The sequence below is a fragment of the Mastomys coucha genome, unplaced genomic scaffold (genome assembly GCF_008632895.1).
Source record: "Mastomys coucha isolate ucsf_1 unplaced genomic scaffold, UCSF_Mcou_1 pScaffold13, whole genome shotgun sequence".
Taxonomy (NCBI): domain Eukaryota; kingdom Metazoa; phylum Chordata; class Mammalia; order Rodentia; family Muridae; genus Mastomys; species Mastomys coucha.
This window is the reverse complement of record NW_022196895.1, coordinates 61972500-61993906: the sequence shown is the minus strand read 5'-3', so window position 1 is coordinate 61993906 and position 21407 is coordinate 61972500. Positions and strand designations below refer to the sequence as shown.

General features: G+C 44.2%; 1 protein-coding gene across 1 annotated transcript in view; it reads left to right on the top strand.

Annotated features, from left to right (window-relative positions):
- Positions 1-21407, top strand: part of Ccbe1 (collagen and calcium binding EGF domains 1) — a 242346-nt gene that overhangs the window by 217150 nt on the left and 3789 nt on the right. Inside the window, exons 5-10 of the mRNA XM_031365916.1 lie at positions 1303-1455; positions 9832-9935; positions 15554-15674; positions 19897-20036; positions 20128-20163; positions 20663-20698. Of these exons, the coding sequence (XP_031221776.1) occupies positions 1303-1455; positions 9832-9935; positions 15554-15674; positions 19897-20036; positions 20128-20163; positions 20663-20698 (590 nt within the window). The remainder of the gene's footprint in view (positions 1-1302; positions 1456-9831; positions 9936-15553; positions 15675-19896; positions 20037-20127; positions 20164-20662; positions 20699-21407) is intronic.

The following is a 21407-nucleotide window of genomic DNA, read 5'->3' as shown; positions in this document are numbered from 1 at the left end:
TTCATCGTGTTTATCAAAACAAATTCTGTACAAGGATGTCATTGAGAGCTAGATCGAGGGGACAGAGGAGAGATAAGAGCGAGAGAAGAGGGACAATGTGCTACATAAACTAGAATGGTGTGAGACAGATAATGAAAGCTCAGAAGCCAAAAGAACTCAGGAGACAGAGGCAGGCAGATCTCTCTGAGTTCAAGGCCAGCCTAGTCTACTAGTCTACATATTGAGTTCCAGGACAACCAAGTTTACATAGAGAGATCTTGATTTAAAAAAAAAAAAAAATCAGAAATGTAAAATCATAGAACAAACCCAGAACAAAAGGATAAGTAGTCCCAGGGACATTTCCATGTAGGCTTCAGCTGGGACCTCCAGCCTCTAGGTGACAGTGTGTACTGCCTGGGGAACCGCCCACATTGCCACGATCTGCTTGGCACCCTCAGCTCCAGTCAGAGCAAGGTCTTTGGCAGCTTACCCAGGGAGCAGCTGGGAAGCCGTCAACTGCCTGAAGCTCAGGGCTGGGCTCTGCCTCCCTCGGGTATGGAGTCCGAGGTTGGGACACTGTTCCCATCCACAACAGCCAGGTGTCTTCATCCAGTGGTCAGGAAGTGGAATGCAGCCTCCCCCCCCCCCTTTTTTTACTCTGATGAGAAACATTGTGTTTCCACCCCATGCCACAGAGAACTGAGGGGCAGAGTCCATGCCAACTGCATTGTTGGTCCCTTGTTTGATGATCTCATGGCTCATTTCCACAGATCACCAGGGGTCAGCTTGGGTCAGTATGGAGCAGGGACTGCCTGGAGAAACGTCTCTCCATGAGGCCCATCTGACTATTTACTTTTGTTAGAAGTAGTTGTTTCCAGTTACTGTCATGCCTCTTAAGTGGGAAGAGACGGGTCCTCAGTGACCTTCGGGTCATTAGCATGCTGTTTTGAACTTCCCATTACAAAGGGAGAACTAAAGCCTCAGTGCACCAAGCTTCCTGTGAGAAGTCAGCTGTGTTGCTGGTCATCTTCCACAGAGCCCTGGTGAGTGCTTATGGCTGGCCTCATTGTCACGCTCTGCAGGTGAGTGAGTCTCCAAGGCACCAAGCCTCATGACAGAGAGGAGCTCCACCACTCTAGGTCTATAATGACAGTCTCATGGCCCAAAGTGAAATTTTCACATATGGCTTATGCTCCCAGAACTGGACTTTACCTACACTTCTCTGGTCCAGATCTAGAAGTTTCTCTTGTTCATACCAATAGAGAGACCAGGGTAATGTTGGATGCTGTGTTGAAATTATTCTATGCACTTGGTTCAAACCAGATATCGATGAATGTGCTACCAGCAACACCACTCTGTGTGCACATATCTGCATCAACACCATGGGCAGCTACCACTGTGAGTGTCGGGAGGGCTACATCCTTGAGGCCGATGGGAGGACCTGCACAAGGGGAGACAAATACCCCAATGACACTGGTGAGCAAGACAAGCATAATATCGCTAACTGTGTGCATGCTTCTATTAGATATTATATAGAATGTCAGTTTAGGAAATATATATGTATATATATGTATACATGTATACATACATATACATATATGTAATATTATGTCATATATTCCTATAAATTTATATCTTACAAATTTATCTTATATGTATAATGCATATTATATAGTTATATGTATAATGACATTTTATATAATATCTTATGATATATACATATTATATATAATATATATCATTATATATTAAATTAGGTATAATCTATAATTCATATTGTTATACTATATATAGTAAATGTTATTTTTAATATTGTAAATGTATTATTTATCCAATTTCATGCATTTATATGTAGTATATATTATACATAACATGTAAATTATAGTTACGTAGGAGCCCAACACTCCTTTGGGGACTCTGTGCGGGATGGGGGCACTTACAAGTGGAAGCTAGGTGCAAACCAAGGACCAAACTCATTCTGCAGAGAGCTGATGGGAGTAGGGTCCATGTCAGCTGTTGCAAGCTGGCATATGCTGAAGGGGATGGGGGTGGCCCATGCTGGAGGAAGGTGGCATGCCTCTGGAGAAGTCAGTAGCACTTGGCTGTGTGTTTCCAAGAATCTAGAATAAACGGGGAAGGAGCCAGATGTATCATATTCTCTTTTAAAAAATGTGCTGAAATATGTATTTGTATAATTTCCACATATGGCTCCAGTCTATTTCAGCACAAGCCAAAACGCAGTCTCTATCATGTGCCCATCTGTGAACTAGTTGTTTGGTTCATGATTAGATAAAAACAGAAAATGAGAGAGCATGTAAATCTTTATGCCAATTTGAGAGAGTACATTTATTTAAATTCCAAATTTTATCCTTGCATTTCACATCTGATCTGTCAAATAACTCATTTTGTATCAGTCCACAGTTAACTACAAATTTTCTACCAGCTGGGGCTTCAGCATGGCCCTGTGAGGCTGCTGGACATTAACACAGCAGCCAGATTTAGCTGGTCTAAAGAGGACTGGTCACTGGAGCCTAGGATCAGCCTCTATGTGGGTTACTTCTTTGAGTCTGAAGGAAAAAAAGAAAGAATAAAGCAAAAGCAGAAGAAAGAAAATAATTCCCAGATTGGTGGGCAAATGCTTATAACATTCACTTACAAAGTAACTCTGATACCTTTGCCAAGTACCAAGCTAGTCATTAAAATTTAGAATTTTAGCCTTTGGAGACAAGTGCCAATCACCCTCTAGCTGGAATGAACTTTGGGACAAAATCATCTTCGCTACCAGTGTTGGCCAGAGAAGTCCTCAGCTATTTTAAGGACCAGAAGTTGAGGTTTGTGTCATTATAAACATCATGCGTGTTTGCATGCGCACGTACACGTGTGTGTGCACACACACGCGCGGGCGCGCACACACACAATCACAGTCAAGGGAGGTTAGAGGGCCTGAGCCATCCCTGGGAAGGGAGGAGGCTCCTGCGGCAAATCACATGCACAGAGATGTGCAGGGAGATGAGAAAAACAGAAACATCTGGACACTCACAAGATGGAGCCTCAGCTTCAAAAAGGACCAGGAGGCAGCAGACAGCTGGAGACCAGCTGCCTCACAAGGAACAACTACAAAGGCAGATTCTGAAGGGCATGCTAGGTTGAGTCATGGAGAAGCTACCATGGGCAAAACGTAAATGCAAAATAGCTCCTCGGAGCCAGTTCAGAACAGGGCATTTAGGGATCCTGTGCATGAGAGAGGGGGGCTAAGCTTGGGGACTCCTTTAAAATTCTGAATCATGTGGTGCCTACCCATTGAGAGGGCACCACAGATCAAGGGACAGCAATCTTTGAGGAACAATATTTAATTGAGAAAATAACTTAGATACCATTTTTTTTATTCAAAATTAGAATCACTGCAGTTTTGTCCCATGAGCAAAGAGAATGAGAGAGTGAGCCAGGGAGGTGTGGCCTATCTCAGGGAGGTGTGGCCTATCTCAGGGAGGTGTGGCCTATCTCAAGGAGGTATGGTCCATCTCAAGGAGGTGTGGCCTATCTCAGGGAGGTGTGGTGTTATCTCAGGGAGGTGTGGCCTATCTCAGCGAGGTGTGGTGTTATCTCAGGGAGGTGTGGCCTATCTCAGGGAGGTGTGGCCTATCTCAGGGAGGTGTGGTATATCTCAAGGAGGTGTGGCCTATTTCAGGAAGGTGTGGCCTATCTCAGGGAGGCGTGGCGGATCTCTTAGGTTGTGTCCATTATTGAAATGAAGGTGTTCATTGACAGTGTGGGCTTCCTTTTAGCCACCAACTCATGAAAATGCAGGACTGGGGGAAACTGTCCTACAGGCAATCATTTCTATTTTGTAGAGTTGGCTATCCATCTGCCTGTACACAGTTGGCTGTGGGTATCCTGTGTTGCTATAGTGAGGAGCCCAAAGCCCAGTGAAACCATCAGAATAGCAAACACATGTTTCTGAGTGTCAGGGCAGAAATCCATGCTGGGTAGTGTTCAGATACCCATAACACAGCTGGCCTGGCCCTTCCCACAAGAAGTGCCTGGGTGATGGAGTGGAATGGTCTCCAAGGACAGGGACAGTAAGAGCAAGAAGGAGGAAGACAGATACAATTTGATGTTCTAAGTTCATTTGTTCTCAGGTCTCCAGAAGTCTCCATCCCTTGCAGGAGTTCCTAGCCTCTCCACACACATTTCTCTTCATTCCTCAGGGCATGAGCCCCTCGGGTTGGTCCATCAGCTCACTAACAGGATCTGCTTCAGTGAGAAGCCCTAACCTGTACCCCATCTTTAGAAAGATAACTTAGTAAAGGTCAGAGAAGGAGAGGCTGAGAGGTCCCATTCCGTCTTATTTTTGTTTGTTTTGCCTTTCTTCTTTTAGTTTTTTGAGAATTTCATACAGTTTCATTTATTCTGCACCTTGGCCAGCTGTGGTTCTTGATCACCATCTATTGCAAACAGAAGGTTCTCTGATAAGAGCTGAGAGATGCCCTCATCCATGGGCCTAATGATAAGTCATTAGGAGATGGCTCAACCCTATGTAATTGAATAATAGTAGGAAATTCTCTTCTAGGATCTATGCTATAAGTTTTTGGCTTGATAATGGTGGTAAAGCTTTCATCTTGTGGAGCAGGCCTCAAGTCCAGTCAGAAAATGGTGTCTCTCTGGCCCATTTACAGGTACACACTTAGTAAGCTTTGATGTGTAGCCCAGGACAACTTGTCTCGGGATAGTACTGCCCACAGTGGGCTAGGCCCTCCTGCGTCCGCTAATAATCTGTATTATCCCCCACAAACATACCAATGAGCCAATGGGATCTGGGCAGTTCTACAACTGAGGCTTTTTGTCTCAGATGAGTCTAGGCTGTGTCAAACTGCCTGACAGTTAAAGCTAACTAGGACCCTTGAGTTTCACATAATCACTTAAGCAGCCTTATAGACATCTAACAGGGCTGGAAAGGCAGCCCAATGGGTGAAGTGCATGCTATACAAGCATTAGGACCTGAGTTCAGATCCCACAGAGAAGACAGGTGTAGCAGCACACATCTCCAACCCCAGAGCTAAGGGGCGGGAGACAGGCAGGTCCTCGGGCTTGTCAAACCAAACAACCTAAGCAAAATAGCAAGCTCAGGCTTGAAGTTCATTAAAAACCTTGTCTCAAAAAGTGAGGTGGAGAGTGAGCTTAGTGCTAAGAGCTAGGCTCGGGTCCCAGCCTCACATCAGGACTCCTAGAATGACCTGTGGCTCTAATTCTAGGTGTGGTGCTCTCTTCTGGCCTCCTCAGGCACCTGCGTGTGCATGGTGCACATACACATACTCTCTCTCTCTCTCTCTTTCTCTCTCTCTCTCTCTCTCTCTCTCTCTCTCTCTCTCTCACACACACACACACACACACACACACACACACACACACATGTTTGAGCTCTTTTAAATAAAACAAGCTGGAGAACACTAGAGGAAGACACCAGATATCCACACAGGTAACACCCCCATCACATACCTACTCATACATGCAAAATAAGAATTTGTAAAAGGGACATTAATATTTTTAGTTTATGCTTATTGTACATGTGGGGTGTTTTCCCTGTGTGTGTGTTGGTGCACCACATGTGTGCAATGTCCAAGGAGGCCAAGAAAGGGTGTTAGATCCCCTGGGACTGGAGTTACGGATGGTTATGAGCTGCCATGTATTGTAACAAAATCTGGTTGCTCTGCAATAGTGACCGGTGCTCTTAACCAATGCGCCATCTCATTATATATATTATATTTATATTATATTTATATATATGTGTGTGTGTGTGTATATATAATCATATATGATATTATAGGTGTTGGTGTTCTGAAAAGCACAGATTGGAACCTATCTATGTCACAAACCTGAGCCCTGGACTAACCTTGATAAGGCAACAGATACAGTGGCTGAGGTGCAAGGGCCTGGCATAGAACACGCGGAAACAGAGCAGACCTTTTTCATTACATCATATTCTGGGATACTTGGTTCCTCTGACGGTGGCACAAGTGGGACATGTCCTTGTCATTTGCTCCTACAAACCATCTGGTGACTTTGCCACCAAGCCTTCCTGAGACAATAAGCTTAAAGAACCTGCGATGAGTTATAGATTTTCTTTCTCCTGTTTTCATCTGCCTCTACCTCCACCGCCACCCGTACACAGCCACTCTGAGTGCTTTTTAATTAGATAAAGCAAGCTAATAAAACACCACTGCCAATAGCAGACTCCCTAGAAAGTGTGGTCCTTACAAAATTGCTTGACAACATTTACTCTCAATTTTCAGTTTGCAGTCTCCACTGAACTTGGCACATATGTGCAGAGGGATTTGAGTTGGTTTTATATTTTGCAAAAAAAGCATCGTTATACCTGTGTTCAGGGTGTCTGGGTAGAAGCTGAGAAGAATCCTTCATGCAGATAGGTTTGAGACAGGACATGCTCATCATGCACCCAGAAGGTCCTGTCCTAACTCAACTGCTTGCCCACTGTGCCACCATTGCCTCGAGACCCTTTGTCACCTACCTCTGATGACTGTGGGACAGAGAGAACAAGGGAAGGAAAGGGTTCTGGAATCATCTGTCTGACCACCTGAATGCCACGGGAACGTCCGTGCCTGGAAAGTTAGCACAGGTGACTGGAGCTGGGTCAGTGCTCACTGACTGTGTGGTGTGAGACTGCTCTCTGGACCTGTTTTCCTCAGTATCTGTGGACACTATTGATCTCCAGCTCCAAGGCCCCTTTACCCTTGGAAAACCTTTCCAAATTTGCTGGGATCCGCATAACAATGCAAGTCCTGCCTGCCATTTTTATTTCCTTGTCCTCTTTCTGTACAAGTTCTCAGACTTGAAAGTATGCCCAACTCTAACACCTTCTATGGAGGGGATCATTTCTTACTGTATCTCAAGGGTGAGTGATTTCACATTCAAACAAGCAACTCGAGAATAAGCCATGCTCGAGGCAAACAGAGCCCTGCAGCCCGAGGCAGCTAAGCATTTCCATCTGCTTTGAGCAAATTAGTCAGCCCAGTATTTCATCGCTCTTTTTTTTTAAATGAAGATAATGATTATTGAGTATAAACATATGACCTAAAATCATTTCTCCCTGACTGGTATATGTTTTGAGTTTGAGGGACATTCTTTAGGGAGAGAGATTTCTTAAGGTTCTCATTGTTCAATGTCTACAGCGTTAGAGTCGGACAAATTTCAAATGGAAGCCCAGGGCCAGTGAGCTGCCGGTCATAGACACTTGATGGCTTGAGATTGGTTCCAGAACCCATCTAAAGGTGGAAGGAGAGAAACAACCACACAAAGTTGTCTGACCTCCACACACATACCTTGACACACGTGTACATTCACATGCACACACATGCACAGACAGTATAGTAAATTTAAAAACTGAAATAATAGCAGTAATAATAATAATAATAATAACAATAACAATAATAATAATGACAATGTGGAAGGCTAGCATAGAAGGGGCATGGCCCCAGGACAGCTTCCACCGATGTGAAAGATTGTATCTTGGATGCGTGATACAAGCCATCTGACATGACATAGCAGTGTTTGGCCACTTTGATTTTTATCTTTGAAAACCCAAAGCTGGAGCCAGTCCAGACACAAGGGAGTCTGAGTAGCACAACGGGGACACAATGGAGGAAATGTTGGCTCCGTCATGATTAGCTTACTAGTCTTTATTTTCCAACTGGTGTTTATCTTTTGATAAAGTTACCATGACCCCCAAGTGTCAATCAATCCAGTTCAAAGACTCAGAACACCACCAGGTGTTTCAAATAACTTTCAAGCTCTGATAATACAGAGATTAGCAAGTTCTTAACATGGGCAATGTTAAAACATACTGACACTGTCCCTTACTGCCACCCCCAGGTAGATGAGTGAAAGGAGATTCTGAAGAAGCTTTCAAAGACCCCCTCAATGGTTGAGTTCACGAAACAGCACAGTCAAGTTATTAAGCCAAAACGCTTTGTACGCTAGTGGCACTTCCCACATGAAGCACATTCTTGGGGTTTTTCCTCAGTTTATTTGATAATGTTACCATAGTATCTAAGCCGTTACATTTCTAAGGCTCTGAATGTTTAACATGACTCTCATAAAAATTAGAGCTCCATGCCCCCGTGTGGCTACTAAGTAGCACTACATCTTTAAAATCTGGGGAGTCAGCAAAATTGAGCTCAGGGCATATTTAGATAGACAGTAAGTTCAATAGAGTGACTTCCCTGGACCTGCCTGATCACATCTGGATGTTCTTAGCAGAAACTCCAATAACAGCCTCCCTTCGTGCCTACCCTGATCCCATAGACCAGTTGGTTGGCCCTTTTAATTGCGTGGTCTGCACGCAGCACTTACCTGTAAAAGAATGCTAAGGTTGTATCAGTTCTAACTTTCCATGGTCTATATCACATCAGTCCAGAGCCAAGTAACAATGTAGGTTTATCCTGTCATGCTAAGACACAGTTGTTCGACCACGCTAACCCTTGGAAGACTCAGCTGAGAATGTGGAAGCTAGGGATAGAGATGGACTTTTCACTCCTGTAGGAGTGCCCTTAACTGTTGGCTTGGCTTTACACCAAAGTCAGATATAAATCATAAAGCAAAATGTTCACTTACCTCCCATTCACAATACCTATGTCACCCTGTGCGTGACATTACAGAAGAGGTGGATGGAAGGGTGGAGTAGTGGTTAGTGTGAATGGTCAACTTGACACTGTGAATCATGAGAAGAACCTCAATTAGGAATTATCTCAACCGATTTGGTCTATAGGCATATGGGGGGGGGCGTATATTGATTATGTTGACAGTTAACTAAAGACCCAACCTAAAAGCGGGGAACAACATTCTCCAGGTTTGGGGCCTGGACCGGACGAAAGAGGAACAAATGAGCTGAGTGTAAAATCATTCACTCATGTCTCTCTGCTCTCAACTGGGTATGACTAGCGGCCTCTATCTTGATCACCCCACAGTGACAGGCTATGACCTGGCATTGGGAGCAAACATAAGCCCATTGTCTCCTGTCTTGCTGATTGGCAATGGATGAGTGACTCAGAAAGATGGACATCTCCATGTAGATGATTGAGTTTTGTCTGTCATAGTGAAGAGGTGAATCCTAAGCCAGCTTCAGATGCACCCACAGTAGAGAATGGAGAACACTTACAGAAATAGACAGCATGGCTCTGGGTCTAGTGGATTTGTAGATGCTAGGACAGAGGAATGGTACCCATCTCTCCCGACTGAGTGATACATCCAAGGGAATGACAACTCATGTCATCATCTTCAAGCTGTCTTCTCTCCTGCAAAGCCCTGTTTTCAGACTCAACATGTTGGGCCCCACTCAGCTGGGCCATGATCCATCCCCTGAATTCTGCACTGTCAGAGAGGGAGAGGAGGAAAGCGGTATTGTGCAAGCAGCTGTCTGAGTATGAGAAGTTGTGTTGCACATGAACTTAGGCCCCTGGAGAACAGTAAAAGCAAGTCAGAGTTATAGAGCCACCATTCTAGAAATCATTGACAAATGCACACATTTCCACATGGGAGATGCTAATAAAAGGACCATAACACATGTTTTCACACATCTGAGATGTCAAAGAACAGCTGGCTCTAAAGAGTAAGAGGGCCTCTCTCTGTGTGTCCTTTTCCCTTTCCCCTATCCCTGGGTCATCGGACAGGGTCACTGTGAGAATCTGAGAACCATAAAACTGTCAACACCTACACCCTGTACCTTCCACACTCAGCCTTTCTGCACCCCATGCCCAGGGACTGCCCTACTGGTGCCATCTCTCCAGGCATCTGCCCCAACAACTACCCAGGTAAAGCTGAGCCTATCTCCTTTCCCAGGGCATGAGGAGAAGTCTGAGAATGAGGTGAAAGCTGGGACCTGCTGCGCCACATGCAAGGAGTTCTCCCAGATGAAGCAGACGGTGCTGCAGCTGAAGCAGAAGGTACTGATCTCTTCAAGGGGCAGGGTGGAGCCCATGCAGGGAGTTTGGGGGCGGGGGTAGAAGGGTAAATGAGCCAATAGATCATTGTAGTTGAGCATTCATTGCAGTTGATGTCAACTAGATACATATTCTGATGGTCCTCCACTCCAGAGCCAAACACCTAAACAGCAACAGAACACACTGCAAAGACCTGAGGAGAGGGTTACTATAGCAGGCCTGGCAATGGGTAAATTCAAAGGTATTGGAAGAGTAGAACTAATATCGCCATAACCTCTTATAGGAGGTATGGATTCACAATCCTGGGCAGACCTCTGCAATGACATTTTATCTGTTTGATTTATTGAGAACATTGTCTCTTAAAGTTTCTGCAAGTTGACATCGTTGTGTGGGGCCTTTATTTTCTCATGTAAACTTTACAGCCTGGGAAAGACTATGCCTCTGGGAAAGCAGGCTTCTGAGTGCCTCGTGTCACCGGGAGTGAAGAAGAACTCCCTTTCTTAAAGACTCCACCTGATGAGATGGGGACCAGGGTGCTGGTAATGTCATCCAGCTGTGCAGAGGGGCCTCATGATGGATCTAGTGGCCTGAATCCTTGGGTGACAGTCCTGAGCTGGTGTTTATTACACCTGAGGTCAGCGCACTTGCTGGCCCACTCTGAAATGGTTCCTCAGCTGCCCAAACATAAACTCACTGCTTTGTTTGTTTAATCGTTTCCACTCAAGGCTCTTGGGAGATCAAAGGGGTGTGTATAATCTGTTTAACTTTGGCAGTCCGTTATTCTAAAGGGCAAAAGGGTAAACATGAGACGCTATCTCTTTTCCATGGCCAAAAAAACTGGCAGCCACCGTAATGAGAACCCCAGCTACCAGCTAGTCCATCAAAACAACAGGCTGAAAAGGGAAGTGACATTTCCAATCTCTGATGCATAGACTGGGGAGGTCATGGACAACTTTAACAGAGGCTCATATGTACCTGTATATTATATAGTTACATAATCATGAGTAAAACACAGACCTAATCATAAATAATTTGTGATGTAGTAGACAGGCAGAAAGCTTTGTCTGTGTGCCAGTATAAACAAAGAGAAAGTAAGAAATATTTCCCATACAACTAGCCCCAGGTGACACTTGAATTGATATTAGCATTTTTAGAGGAAACTAGGAAGGGTTTGCAGAAGCATTAAGCTCGCTTTTCATCGGGCTAGAGCATCAGGCTTGGAGGAGGCAGTTGATTATGGTCCCAAGACACAAAGCTGCCCTCACTTTCCTTCTCTGGAAGTGACCTATGATCTTCCATAAATCCTTTCCAGCTGGAGTAATTTTAAGGTACTCAATATTACAAGTTGTTCCAGACAGTCAGTTGCTGTCTCTGGCCTTCTCTTAATCACCTTGCAATATTCTGTTATCTGTGCAAGCTGGGAAATATTAAGAAGTGGAATAACTGATTTTGAGATACACGTGACCCTCAGAGATTTGCTGATGCTTTATAAGGATTAAAGAGCTTGTCTTGGTCCTTCACTAGCTCCCATGTGCTTGGGTTGAGTGAGAATTGCTCTGCCTTATGCCTCACTGTCCCCATGCATGCCGTATGAATGCTGGCATCCACGGGGAATTATGAGAAATGATTATATATGGGGGGAGGGGCATATGTGCCTGTGTGTGCATGGAGAGTTGCTTACCTGTCTGTAGGCATGCGTGAAGGCCAGAGGTCAATGTTCGTTGGCTTCCTCCATCATTCCTCAACATATATCTGAGACAGGACCTCTCACTGAACCTGGGACTTGCCATTTTGGCTAGGCTGACTGGCTAATATGTCCCCAAGGTCTGTCTGTCTCCTGTTGTAGAAATTATTTAAATTTCAGACCAGAGTTTCTACCCCACTTTTGGTTATTGAGTTCCCGGATAAAACACACACAGCCTAAATATTTTTAATAGACCTCAAGCAGCACAAGGCTGGGCAGATGCCTAGCCTTCATGCTCATAGAATCTACCTTCTTATCAATGACTCTTAGTTATTACTTACTGTGTTTCATCTGGGCTGCTCTTAACTTCAGTTGGCCAGCCCACAAGGCTACGTTTCCTTTACTCCTAACCTGTGGCAGCTTCTCCTTCTTCTCCCTAACCTATGGCAACTTCCCTTCTATCCCAAGTCTGTAAAACCTAACACCTTCACCCCTTGTCTCTTATGCCCATCTATTGGCTGTTGGCATCTTTATTTGTCAATCAGAAATAACTTGGGGGCAGGGTCACTCAGCATTTATGTCTGGTTACCACAGAGACTCTCTCGACTCTGTGGTAACTAGTCTTGAAGCCCAAAGTTAGCTTTAGAATACCAGCAGCGTTAGGCCAATCCACTACACTCTCCATCACCCCAGTAGAGGGCTGTAGATGTGTGCTTCCTGCATTTGCATGGGTACTGGGGATCAAGCTTAGGGCAAGCACTTTGCCCACCGAACCTTCTCTCTATTCCTGTTTCTTTTTTTTTCTTTCCTCTTCTTCTATTCTTCTAATCATACCCTTCTCTCTCTTCTTCCTCTTCTCTTCTTTGAGACAGGTCTCATCAGTAACCCAAGCTGGCCTTGAACTCTCAGTGTAGTAGAAGATGATCTTGAACTCCTGATCTTCTAATCTCCACCTCCCAAGTGCTGGGGTTACAGGTATGGGTCACCATACCCAGCTGAGAGCTAATACTCTTTAAAACGGTACTTTCTGGAATATATAGCTTCCTGTGGTATGAGGAGCAGTCCTATAAATAAATTCCCACTTAACTATTACCACAGCCTTGTAAGAAACTTGATAATGTTCTCAGGGCTAAAGTTCATGGTCAAGATGTCAGATTTAAAATCCAGGCCTTCTCCTGAACCCTGGTATAGATCATCATTTGCTTTTAACATTCACTTGCTACTACTGATACCATCTGTTCTTATCATAGAGCATGGGACATTTATTTGCCCAGATAAACGTTGTCCAAGAAGTAGGTATGGGGGTGGGGGTGCTGGAGAGCAGCCAACTTCCCAGCATGAGATAGGGTCTCTCACTGAACTTGTATGCACACATGTTGAAGTACACCATGAGTCTATGGAAAGTAGAATTCTAGCCACAGAAAATGCCCCAGATCAAATCCCTGGGCTCTTCAGGGGATCAATTGGGAAAGAAAGGCCCATAAAACAGCAACATACAGAATATAAGGAACCTAGAAGACAAGTCAGTTTTTAGCTAGCAAGGTTTATCTGATAAACCACGGCTCAGATAAAGACTGCTGGGTGGGAGATTGTTTATGTCAGGAAATATTGTGTAGGTCAGGACAGTAGTTACTTTTGAAGGAAGAAAAGAGATTGGCACAGGACCTAAAGAGGGATTGGGGTGGCTGGCAGGTCTACGTGTTGGCTTGAGTGTTCACTATGTGTTCTTGCTTTAGTCATTTTCTAAGCTGCATATATTAGTCCTATGAAACTTCCTGTTTGGGGCTCATATTGTCCATTCAGACCTCAGTGCCTCTCTCCTGCTTCATTTTTTTTTTTTTTGAGTCAGAAAAGAAGTGATTTGATGAGAAAGGGAAGGGATCTTGGGGACAGAGAGAGTACCTGCCATTCAGCTCTCAGTTGAGCACCATGAAAAATGAGAACCACAGGCCTGTTGGGTTCTCTTTTGAAACTCTCTCTCTCTCTCTCTCTCTCTCTCTCTCTCTCTCTCTCTCTCTCTCTCTCTCTCCCTCCCTCCCTCCCTCCCTCTTTCTCTCTCTCTCTTTATCCAAAGTCAGCACTTTATTCTCCATTCTTTCTTAGGTGTTCTAGTTTGCAAGAATGAAGGAATAGAATCAACCATAGTGCTCTCCCATAATGCCCTTCACAAAAACAAACAAAACAACAACAACAACAAAAACACCATCCCTTAGCTGGCCTTGTGCTTTTCCTAAAGAGGATGGGATTGAGGAGTTAGGTGGCTACAGAGGGCCAGAAGAGCCCCTCAGTAAGCTTGCTCTGCAGCTCTTGACCAACGAGTATGCTCAGCCTCCAAAGGCCACTACAAAGGGAGCAGGGAATTACCACCCTCTTAAACCAGCAACCCACAGTTAACCCATAGAGAGCAATCGAGATGATGTTGCAAGTGTTTGCTGAGCACCCACTGTGCCCTCCAGTAGCCTGAGCAGTAAGGAAATGCGAACAGTATGGAATAAAGTCCTGCCTCAAATAAATGTACATCTTTCAGAGAAGCCAACTCAACAGTGTCACTTCGTGGTGATTGAGGAGAGTGAAAGGAGATAGCGCCTGCTAAATATAGTTTCCATGGTGTCTAATTACTGCTCATAAGAGACTTACAGCAGTACTGGCTGGCTGGGCAAACTCTGTATTGGGCAAGCTCTGTATCTACCAAGCGTGTGCTGAATATTGACGGTGAGCATTCCATATTCAGCATCCAGCTAGCTTGTGCCAACAGCTCTCTGGGGTGATTGCTTTAATACAAAGCAAACCTGATCTGAAAGAACGGTGATTGGAAGTCTATTTATTGGCACTCAAGAAAAGCACAGGACCTACTCATATTGCTATAGTGCCCCCCCAAAAAAAAACCTTACACTCTACAAGTGTGATATTACCTAATATTTCTGGGAGAACATGGCTGGTCGCTACCTTTCCTTCCAACTTGCCATAGGAGTGTAGGATCAACATGCAGCTAGAACACTGGGGTTGTATTCACTGGCTTGTCTTATAACTTGAATATAGCATGAACACTAGAGCTAGCCAAGAGGAAGAAGCAACAGAAACAGTGTTAAAACCCAACCATGGTAGATTCCCTACCCCAAGCCAGATTATGGGATTTTGCATATGAAGATATGATCATCTAACAACACATACCACATTTTATAGACATGGAGGTGAAAACTAGAAAGGTTAGGAGACTTAACCTAAAGGTACTGCTTTTATCCCATGCAGGCAGAACCTTCCTCACTGGGCAGGAGCAAGTGCTGGACACTGGGCCCAGGTGTCCATTTTCGTGTACAGCAGACCTCTTAGGCAAATGTTACCATCTCTTTTATAGATGAGATCCAGGCCTTACAGGTGGACCTTGGCAAGGCCGAGATTTCAGTGTTCCTCTACCTCCAAAGCCAGAGGCCTCACCGGTATTCACATCTCAGTGTCTGTGGCTGATGGTAAAAGTGGACGATTCAATGGCCAGAGTTGATGCATGGCCTCAAAGAGTTAATTTACTTTTATCATTCCATCATTGACCGCTGTCCCATATACTCATTTTTAAGTCATAGCTGTCTATGAGCAGGACAGATAGTGAATACATGTTTGATTTATAAAATCATTACTTTTATGATTAGTAGTACAAAGCCAGCATGTTTGATCAGTCATGGTAACTGCGTTCTATGGAAGTTCCTGCAACCCTGAATTTACCTGAGTTCAACTTCTGACTCCCTAGGTTCCTCATGCAAGAAGTTTGTGCTGGACAGCTCCTTGGCTAGAAAGGATCTCTCTGGCCCCTTTGCACTCAGACTAGCTGCAGTTAAGAATAAAAGCATGAGTAGGCCTTGCAGCCTCTACAGGTGACTCTGACATAAGACTTCCTCATGAGGTTACCATGGTTTTCTGACCCAGGTCTGCCTTGTCTTTATAGATTGCTCTGCTCCCCAACAATGCCGCTGAACTGGGCAAGTATGTCAATGGTGACAAGGTGCTGGCCTCAAATGCCTACCTTCCAGGACCTCCTGGCCTGCCTGGGGGTCAGGGCCCACCTGGTAAGTATGAAGAAGAGCCTGGGAAGCTGATGGTATTTCTGCCCTCTCTACCACCTAGAACGGAGGCTGGCTAAGTGAGAGTCCACACTCAGCAAGGTTGGACAGTGTTCTCCAGCTTCTGTGAAATTGGATATGCAGGGCAATATGCCTGTACAAGGAAAGACCATGGGGAGTTGGATCCTTTAGCTTATGAAGAAAGGGTAAATTTTCTAGGGTTGGATAAGATTCCTAATGATCATTCTTAAAGTTGAGCATGGTACTACATACCTGGAATCCCCGTATTCAGGGAGTCAGTAGAAGAAGGATGTTATGAGTTAGAGGCTAGCCTGGACTACATAGTAAGATCCTACATCAAAACCAATGAGAATCACCATGAAGACTGTTAGTTAAGTTCACCCTAGGAAAACTTTAATGTAGAGTAATACACTCACAAAGTCATTCAGCTCTTCTGCATCTCAGCCAGCCCCATCACCACTTTCTTTGGCTCTTTCTCTACCTTCTCTTATTGCTTAATGCATTTTCAACTCTACTCTTACTCCTAGTATATCATAGGTGGAATTTGTTGAGGTGTAGCTCATATCATGAGGTAGGCCATTTCACGATTGAGTTTGAGTTTTGACAAGTATCAGCTCCCCCGGAACTTATACTCTATATCAACTCCACATCAAGATGTTTCCACCATGCAGAAAGTTCCCGTGAGACATATGCCACCAGGGTTCTCTTCACACCAGCTGTGGGTATTCACCAAAAGGTTTCCTTTACCAAGGCTTTTCTGTCCTAAGGGCTGTATACAAGAGGACTCTCTTGACCAGCGTTCTGTACAGCTGGCTTTGTTTTGAATCAGAGTACAGTTTTAGGGATTCATCATTACTGAATTAGAAGATATCAAATGTCCTGTCCTTTCCCCAGGAAAGTTATAATGAGAACTTACTTCTTCAAGTTCCAAGGTGTTTTGCCCTTTATTCTGATGTCCTATCTGGAAAGAAGTGACATATACAATCATTACACACAGGAAAAGTAACCCAGGCATACCCTATAATCCCAGCGCTAAGGATGCTGCGGCAGAAAATTACTGTGAGTGTGAGGACAGCCTGGACTCAACAGTAAGATCCTGTCTCAAAAACCAAACAAAAATCAAGAAAGGTATATGCCTCCCTCCAGGTCTGAGCACAGGAGCTTCTCCTTATCAAGGCTGCAGGGAGATAGCATGTAGCTCGCAGTCAGAGGTGGGCTTTGGGGGATTGAGCAGATCAAGGAAGATCAGTAACATATCAGAGCTGTAGGGCATGGCTAAGCTTTTTATCAATTATCAGTAGAAGGCAAGGCTCAGAGTTCTTTCCAAAGGATTGAGTGCTTTTGGTCTACTTATGTCTTAATCCCCTGGTCTCCATTACTGGTCTGAGGTTCAGTCTACATAGAACTAACCCAGGACTTTAATTTATCTTCTTGTTCACCCCACGGTCTGAATATTCTCTGTATCATGACAGAGTTTTCCCAGGCAGATGCCTCACACCAGCACCCTCTTGCTTTGTCTAAGGAGACAGAGGCTCTCTCCTTACAAACTGATTCCTACCACAGTGACCCCAGCCCCTCTGTAAGAGGATGCTCTTGTTTGTATCTCCAGGCCAGTCTACATATCACCAGATCAAAGACAGCTACCGGAAGAGGGGATCCATTGGTTTTCTTAGTCAATGACTCACTAGTTTGCTTTCCAGTTCTTGTCATCTGGTTTCTAACATGGTTTGAGCTGTCCAGGGTCCTTGAGGGAACAGTGTGGTGGAAGATGGGCTTTTGCGATGGATGCGTGAAGAATTTGTCCTTTATTTCTAGACTTGGGTTGCTTTCCTATGAGATGTATTAGAGTGGCTAGAGAGCTCATGGGGTCCTCTCACTTATAAATATATTTCACCCAGAGTCCATCGTGAGTTGCATACTGAAGCAATAATACAGGAGAATGCACTGGGCTGGACTCTTTGGCATTAGAGATAAGGAATGAGTCCTACTTTCTGGCTTCCAGTGGTACATATAACAGTGTCTTTCCATTTGCATATCAAGGTCTTACATTTTAAAGACACTTGACACACAGTGACCCTGATGTTTACTAATCAGGTAACTGCAGATGACATCTCCCCTCTAGCTTGTCTTTCTGCTATCAGACATACTATTGTTATAGCAGTGATCTATTCCCTCCCCAAATTAACTCTTTCAATATGTACCTGGAATAAGTACTGAGAGTTGGGACATGAGACATGTTTGAATGAAGCATCAGCTGTTTTCAACTTTGCCTTAATTATTCTGTGAACTAGAAATGACTTCTAGTATGAAAAGCCTAAGGTCTTTGGTTCTTTGTTTTCAAGAGCCTGAAATTATCCCATGCTGTTACTATGAGTTCTGTTAGTAGGAGCTAGATACAACTCAAAGGAGATAATATGGCACAGTAAGTATAAGACTGAACTTTGAGCAAAGGAAGCCATGGCAGGGTTTTCTCCTTTCAAATTGGGCTCCTTACAGAGCATTGGGAGTAGGAAAGAACCTTGATACGTGACATACTCTAGCATCTGGTTCCTGTCTGATTCACCTCAGAGTCTGATTCTGCTGACTGTTATATCACTTGGTAGCTGCTTGTTTATTTTTCTCTTGCTTATTAATGTGTGTCAAATGTTTTATTTAATGTTTCACATCATTGGTAGATAAACACTAGAGCCTAGGGAACTTGGTAATCACTCTTTGAGACAGGCCACCCTCTTCTTTTGTCATATCTATAACAGGAAGTCAAATCATCTTAATGAGTAGTTGAGTTAGTTTGGAGCTTTGTTGTCACTAAATTTACCTTCAGTGCTTTGCAGTCTTCTATTGTTCAAGTCCCTCTAATAGTAGGATGCTGTTTCTTTGTGATGAGTTGGTATCCATGGGTTTTCTCTGTATTGCACTCTTGACTTTCTGCAGTTCCTACACAATTCTCTATATTCTTATTCTTTCCTCAATAATAACTTCCTCTTCTTTATGTTTCACACAAGAGTAGTGGTGTAGAGGCAGTTTCACTGTCCTTTGTCCTGTGCCTCCAGGCCTTGAATAAGTAAGACCTCTTCTTTACATGCATCCATAGCAAATTATGGACAGAGCACCTTCCTCTCTTCCTTCACATGAAGTAGGTATATATAATGCCTACAGGAGAGAGCATAGGTTCCCTATCTTGGATGATTGAGGATTTTATAGTAATGGTTAAAAGTAGGAAAGTTCTATAGTTAAGAGACATGAAATAGAGCTACAAAGAATGGGTGAGGAGTGAACAAGATTGTCAGGAGTCAGGAAGCACCAGTTATGGGGCAAGAGATGGGGCAAATATACCAAAGGTGGAAGCCTAGTGCCTTTTAGTGCCTACCGTGTATGAAGTACTGTACCATGTAGTATGTGCAGGTATCTAAATTTTTATCTAGTACAACCATTGTACATCAGAGTTTTATTCAGATATGAGGATAAAAGACTAAGGTCCAAAGAGCTCAGCAAATTGTCAGGGACTCAAATGTAGGCCTCTCTGATGGTAAAACTTCTACTACTGGTGTGTGTGAGTACGTGTGTACACATGGGTGCTCTGTGTGCATACATGCTCAGTGTGTATACATGTAGAACAAAAGTCAACATCTTGGTGTCTTTCTGTATCACTGCACTTCACCTTTCAGATAGACTGGCTAACCGGCAAGCCATTAGGATCTTCCTATACTGACCCACTCACCCTCTGGGACTCAGTTTATAGTCATGCATCTCCACACCAAACTTTTACGTGGGTACTATGCCTCTGAACATGGGCCTTCACTCCTATGCAGAAAGTGCTTTATCCACTGAGCCATCTTCCCAACCCCCAAACCTTGTGCACTTAAGCACTCTCTGTATAACATTCCATACTTCTGTGATTCAGGAGTAGAGAGGCCAAGAGCAGGACATGTTTAAGCATGTAAAGCGTGTAGATCACTGAGTAAGCTGGTTGTGGAACTAGAAATCTACTGTAGGAAGATTCTCAAGTTTCTCGCTTGAGCAGATGGGTGGCTGAGGCGCCAATAACGAGAGAAAAGTGGCTTCTCTTTTGATTGTGTTGAGTTTAAATTCCCATGGGCACATTAATATACATACCACAAGGCAAAGAGCAGAGTTAAGAAAAATGTCTACAATGACTCCCAAATTCTGTAGTATGGCGTGAATGCTAATAAGATGTTCTTGATTCCAGGCTCGCCAGGACCCAAGGGGAGCCCTGGTTTCCCTGGTATGCCAGGCCCTCCTGGACAGCCAGGTCCACGGGGCTCAATGGGACCTATGGGACCATCTCCTGACCTGTCTCATATTAAGCAAGGCCGGAGGGGCCCTGTGGTCAGTATTTTCTTGGAGATCTATGGAATATTGGGGGGAAGTGTGTTCTTGCCCCCTTTTTTCAGTTAAATCATATGCTTGTGTCCCTCAGGGTCCACCAGGAGCACCAGGGAGACATGGCTCCAAGGTGAGTCTTATAAATGGTCCTTAACAGAAACAGGTCTGATTCTACCCACTATGGCATCCAACGAAGCTCAACAAACCATATTTCCCTTCCCATGTTGCATGTAGCAAAGTTGAAATGCACAAACACAGGTTGACAGTGGCAAACCCAGCCAGCCCTGTAATCTCTAATGCTTGAGAATCCTAAACCTTTGAAACACATGTAACAGTGTGGGCAGGGGGAAGAATTTTGAACTGGGTGTTGTGGCTTAACCCTCTCACTAGTCTTATGTTTTTTAGAATGGCCTCACTTGTTTAAGTGTATATATATACAACTGAGCCACTCCACCCAACATCTTGCCGGTTCGAATAAAAGGTCCTCTGATCCCAGCTTCGACTCCAAATTTATTTCCTATAGAAAATGCTTGTTTCCAGGAAGGAGTATGGTTGTGGGTGTCTAGCCAGAGAGTGTGGTGCTTATATCTGCCTGCTCCAGAATGTTAACCCTTCCCCTTTGGTTTTAGGGGGAGAGAGGAGCACCCGGGCCCCCAGGGTCTCCGGTAAGTTGCATTGTTTGTCCTGCTTAGCCAGTGGGTGTGGCTCTTGAAACTCAGAAAATGGTAGAGTGGGGCTGGTGAGATGGCTTAATGGGTAAAGGCGCTTGTCACCATAGCTGTTGGCCTAAATTCATATCCTAAATGGCGGAAGGAGAGAACTGACTCTCACAAATTGTCCTCTGACCTCCATAGGAGTGATATCCTTGTCCCCAAACCAATAATAATAATAATAATAATAATAATAATAATAATAATGTTTAAGCATGTTTTAAGAATATATTTGTGGGTCTTGGTGGCAAAAGCCTGCCCTCTCCTGTGCTGTCTCTTAAGAAGTCAGGTCTATGGTAGATGAAGAAACTTGTAGATGCCTTAAGTAGCCAGTTTGGATTTTTAAAATTTGTTTTCTGCTATTACTTTTTCTTTTCTCTTGGATGTTCTTCATGTAAAATCTCTCCTCTCAAGTCCACTATGCCAGGAATCCATTTCCAAATGCATCCTAAGACGTTTGAAAGAAGGGCTGAGGAGATGGGCTAGTCGGGATACTGCATGACCTGCAGGCAAGGGATCTGAGTTCAGTCCCTAGAGTCCATGTGAAAAGGTCAATGCTGGCACAGTGCATTTGTAAACCCAGCTCTGAGCAGGCAGAAATAGATGGATCCCTGAGGAATAGAATCAGCATTTCCAGGACAGTAACAATAGATCCTTTCTTTAA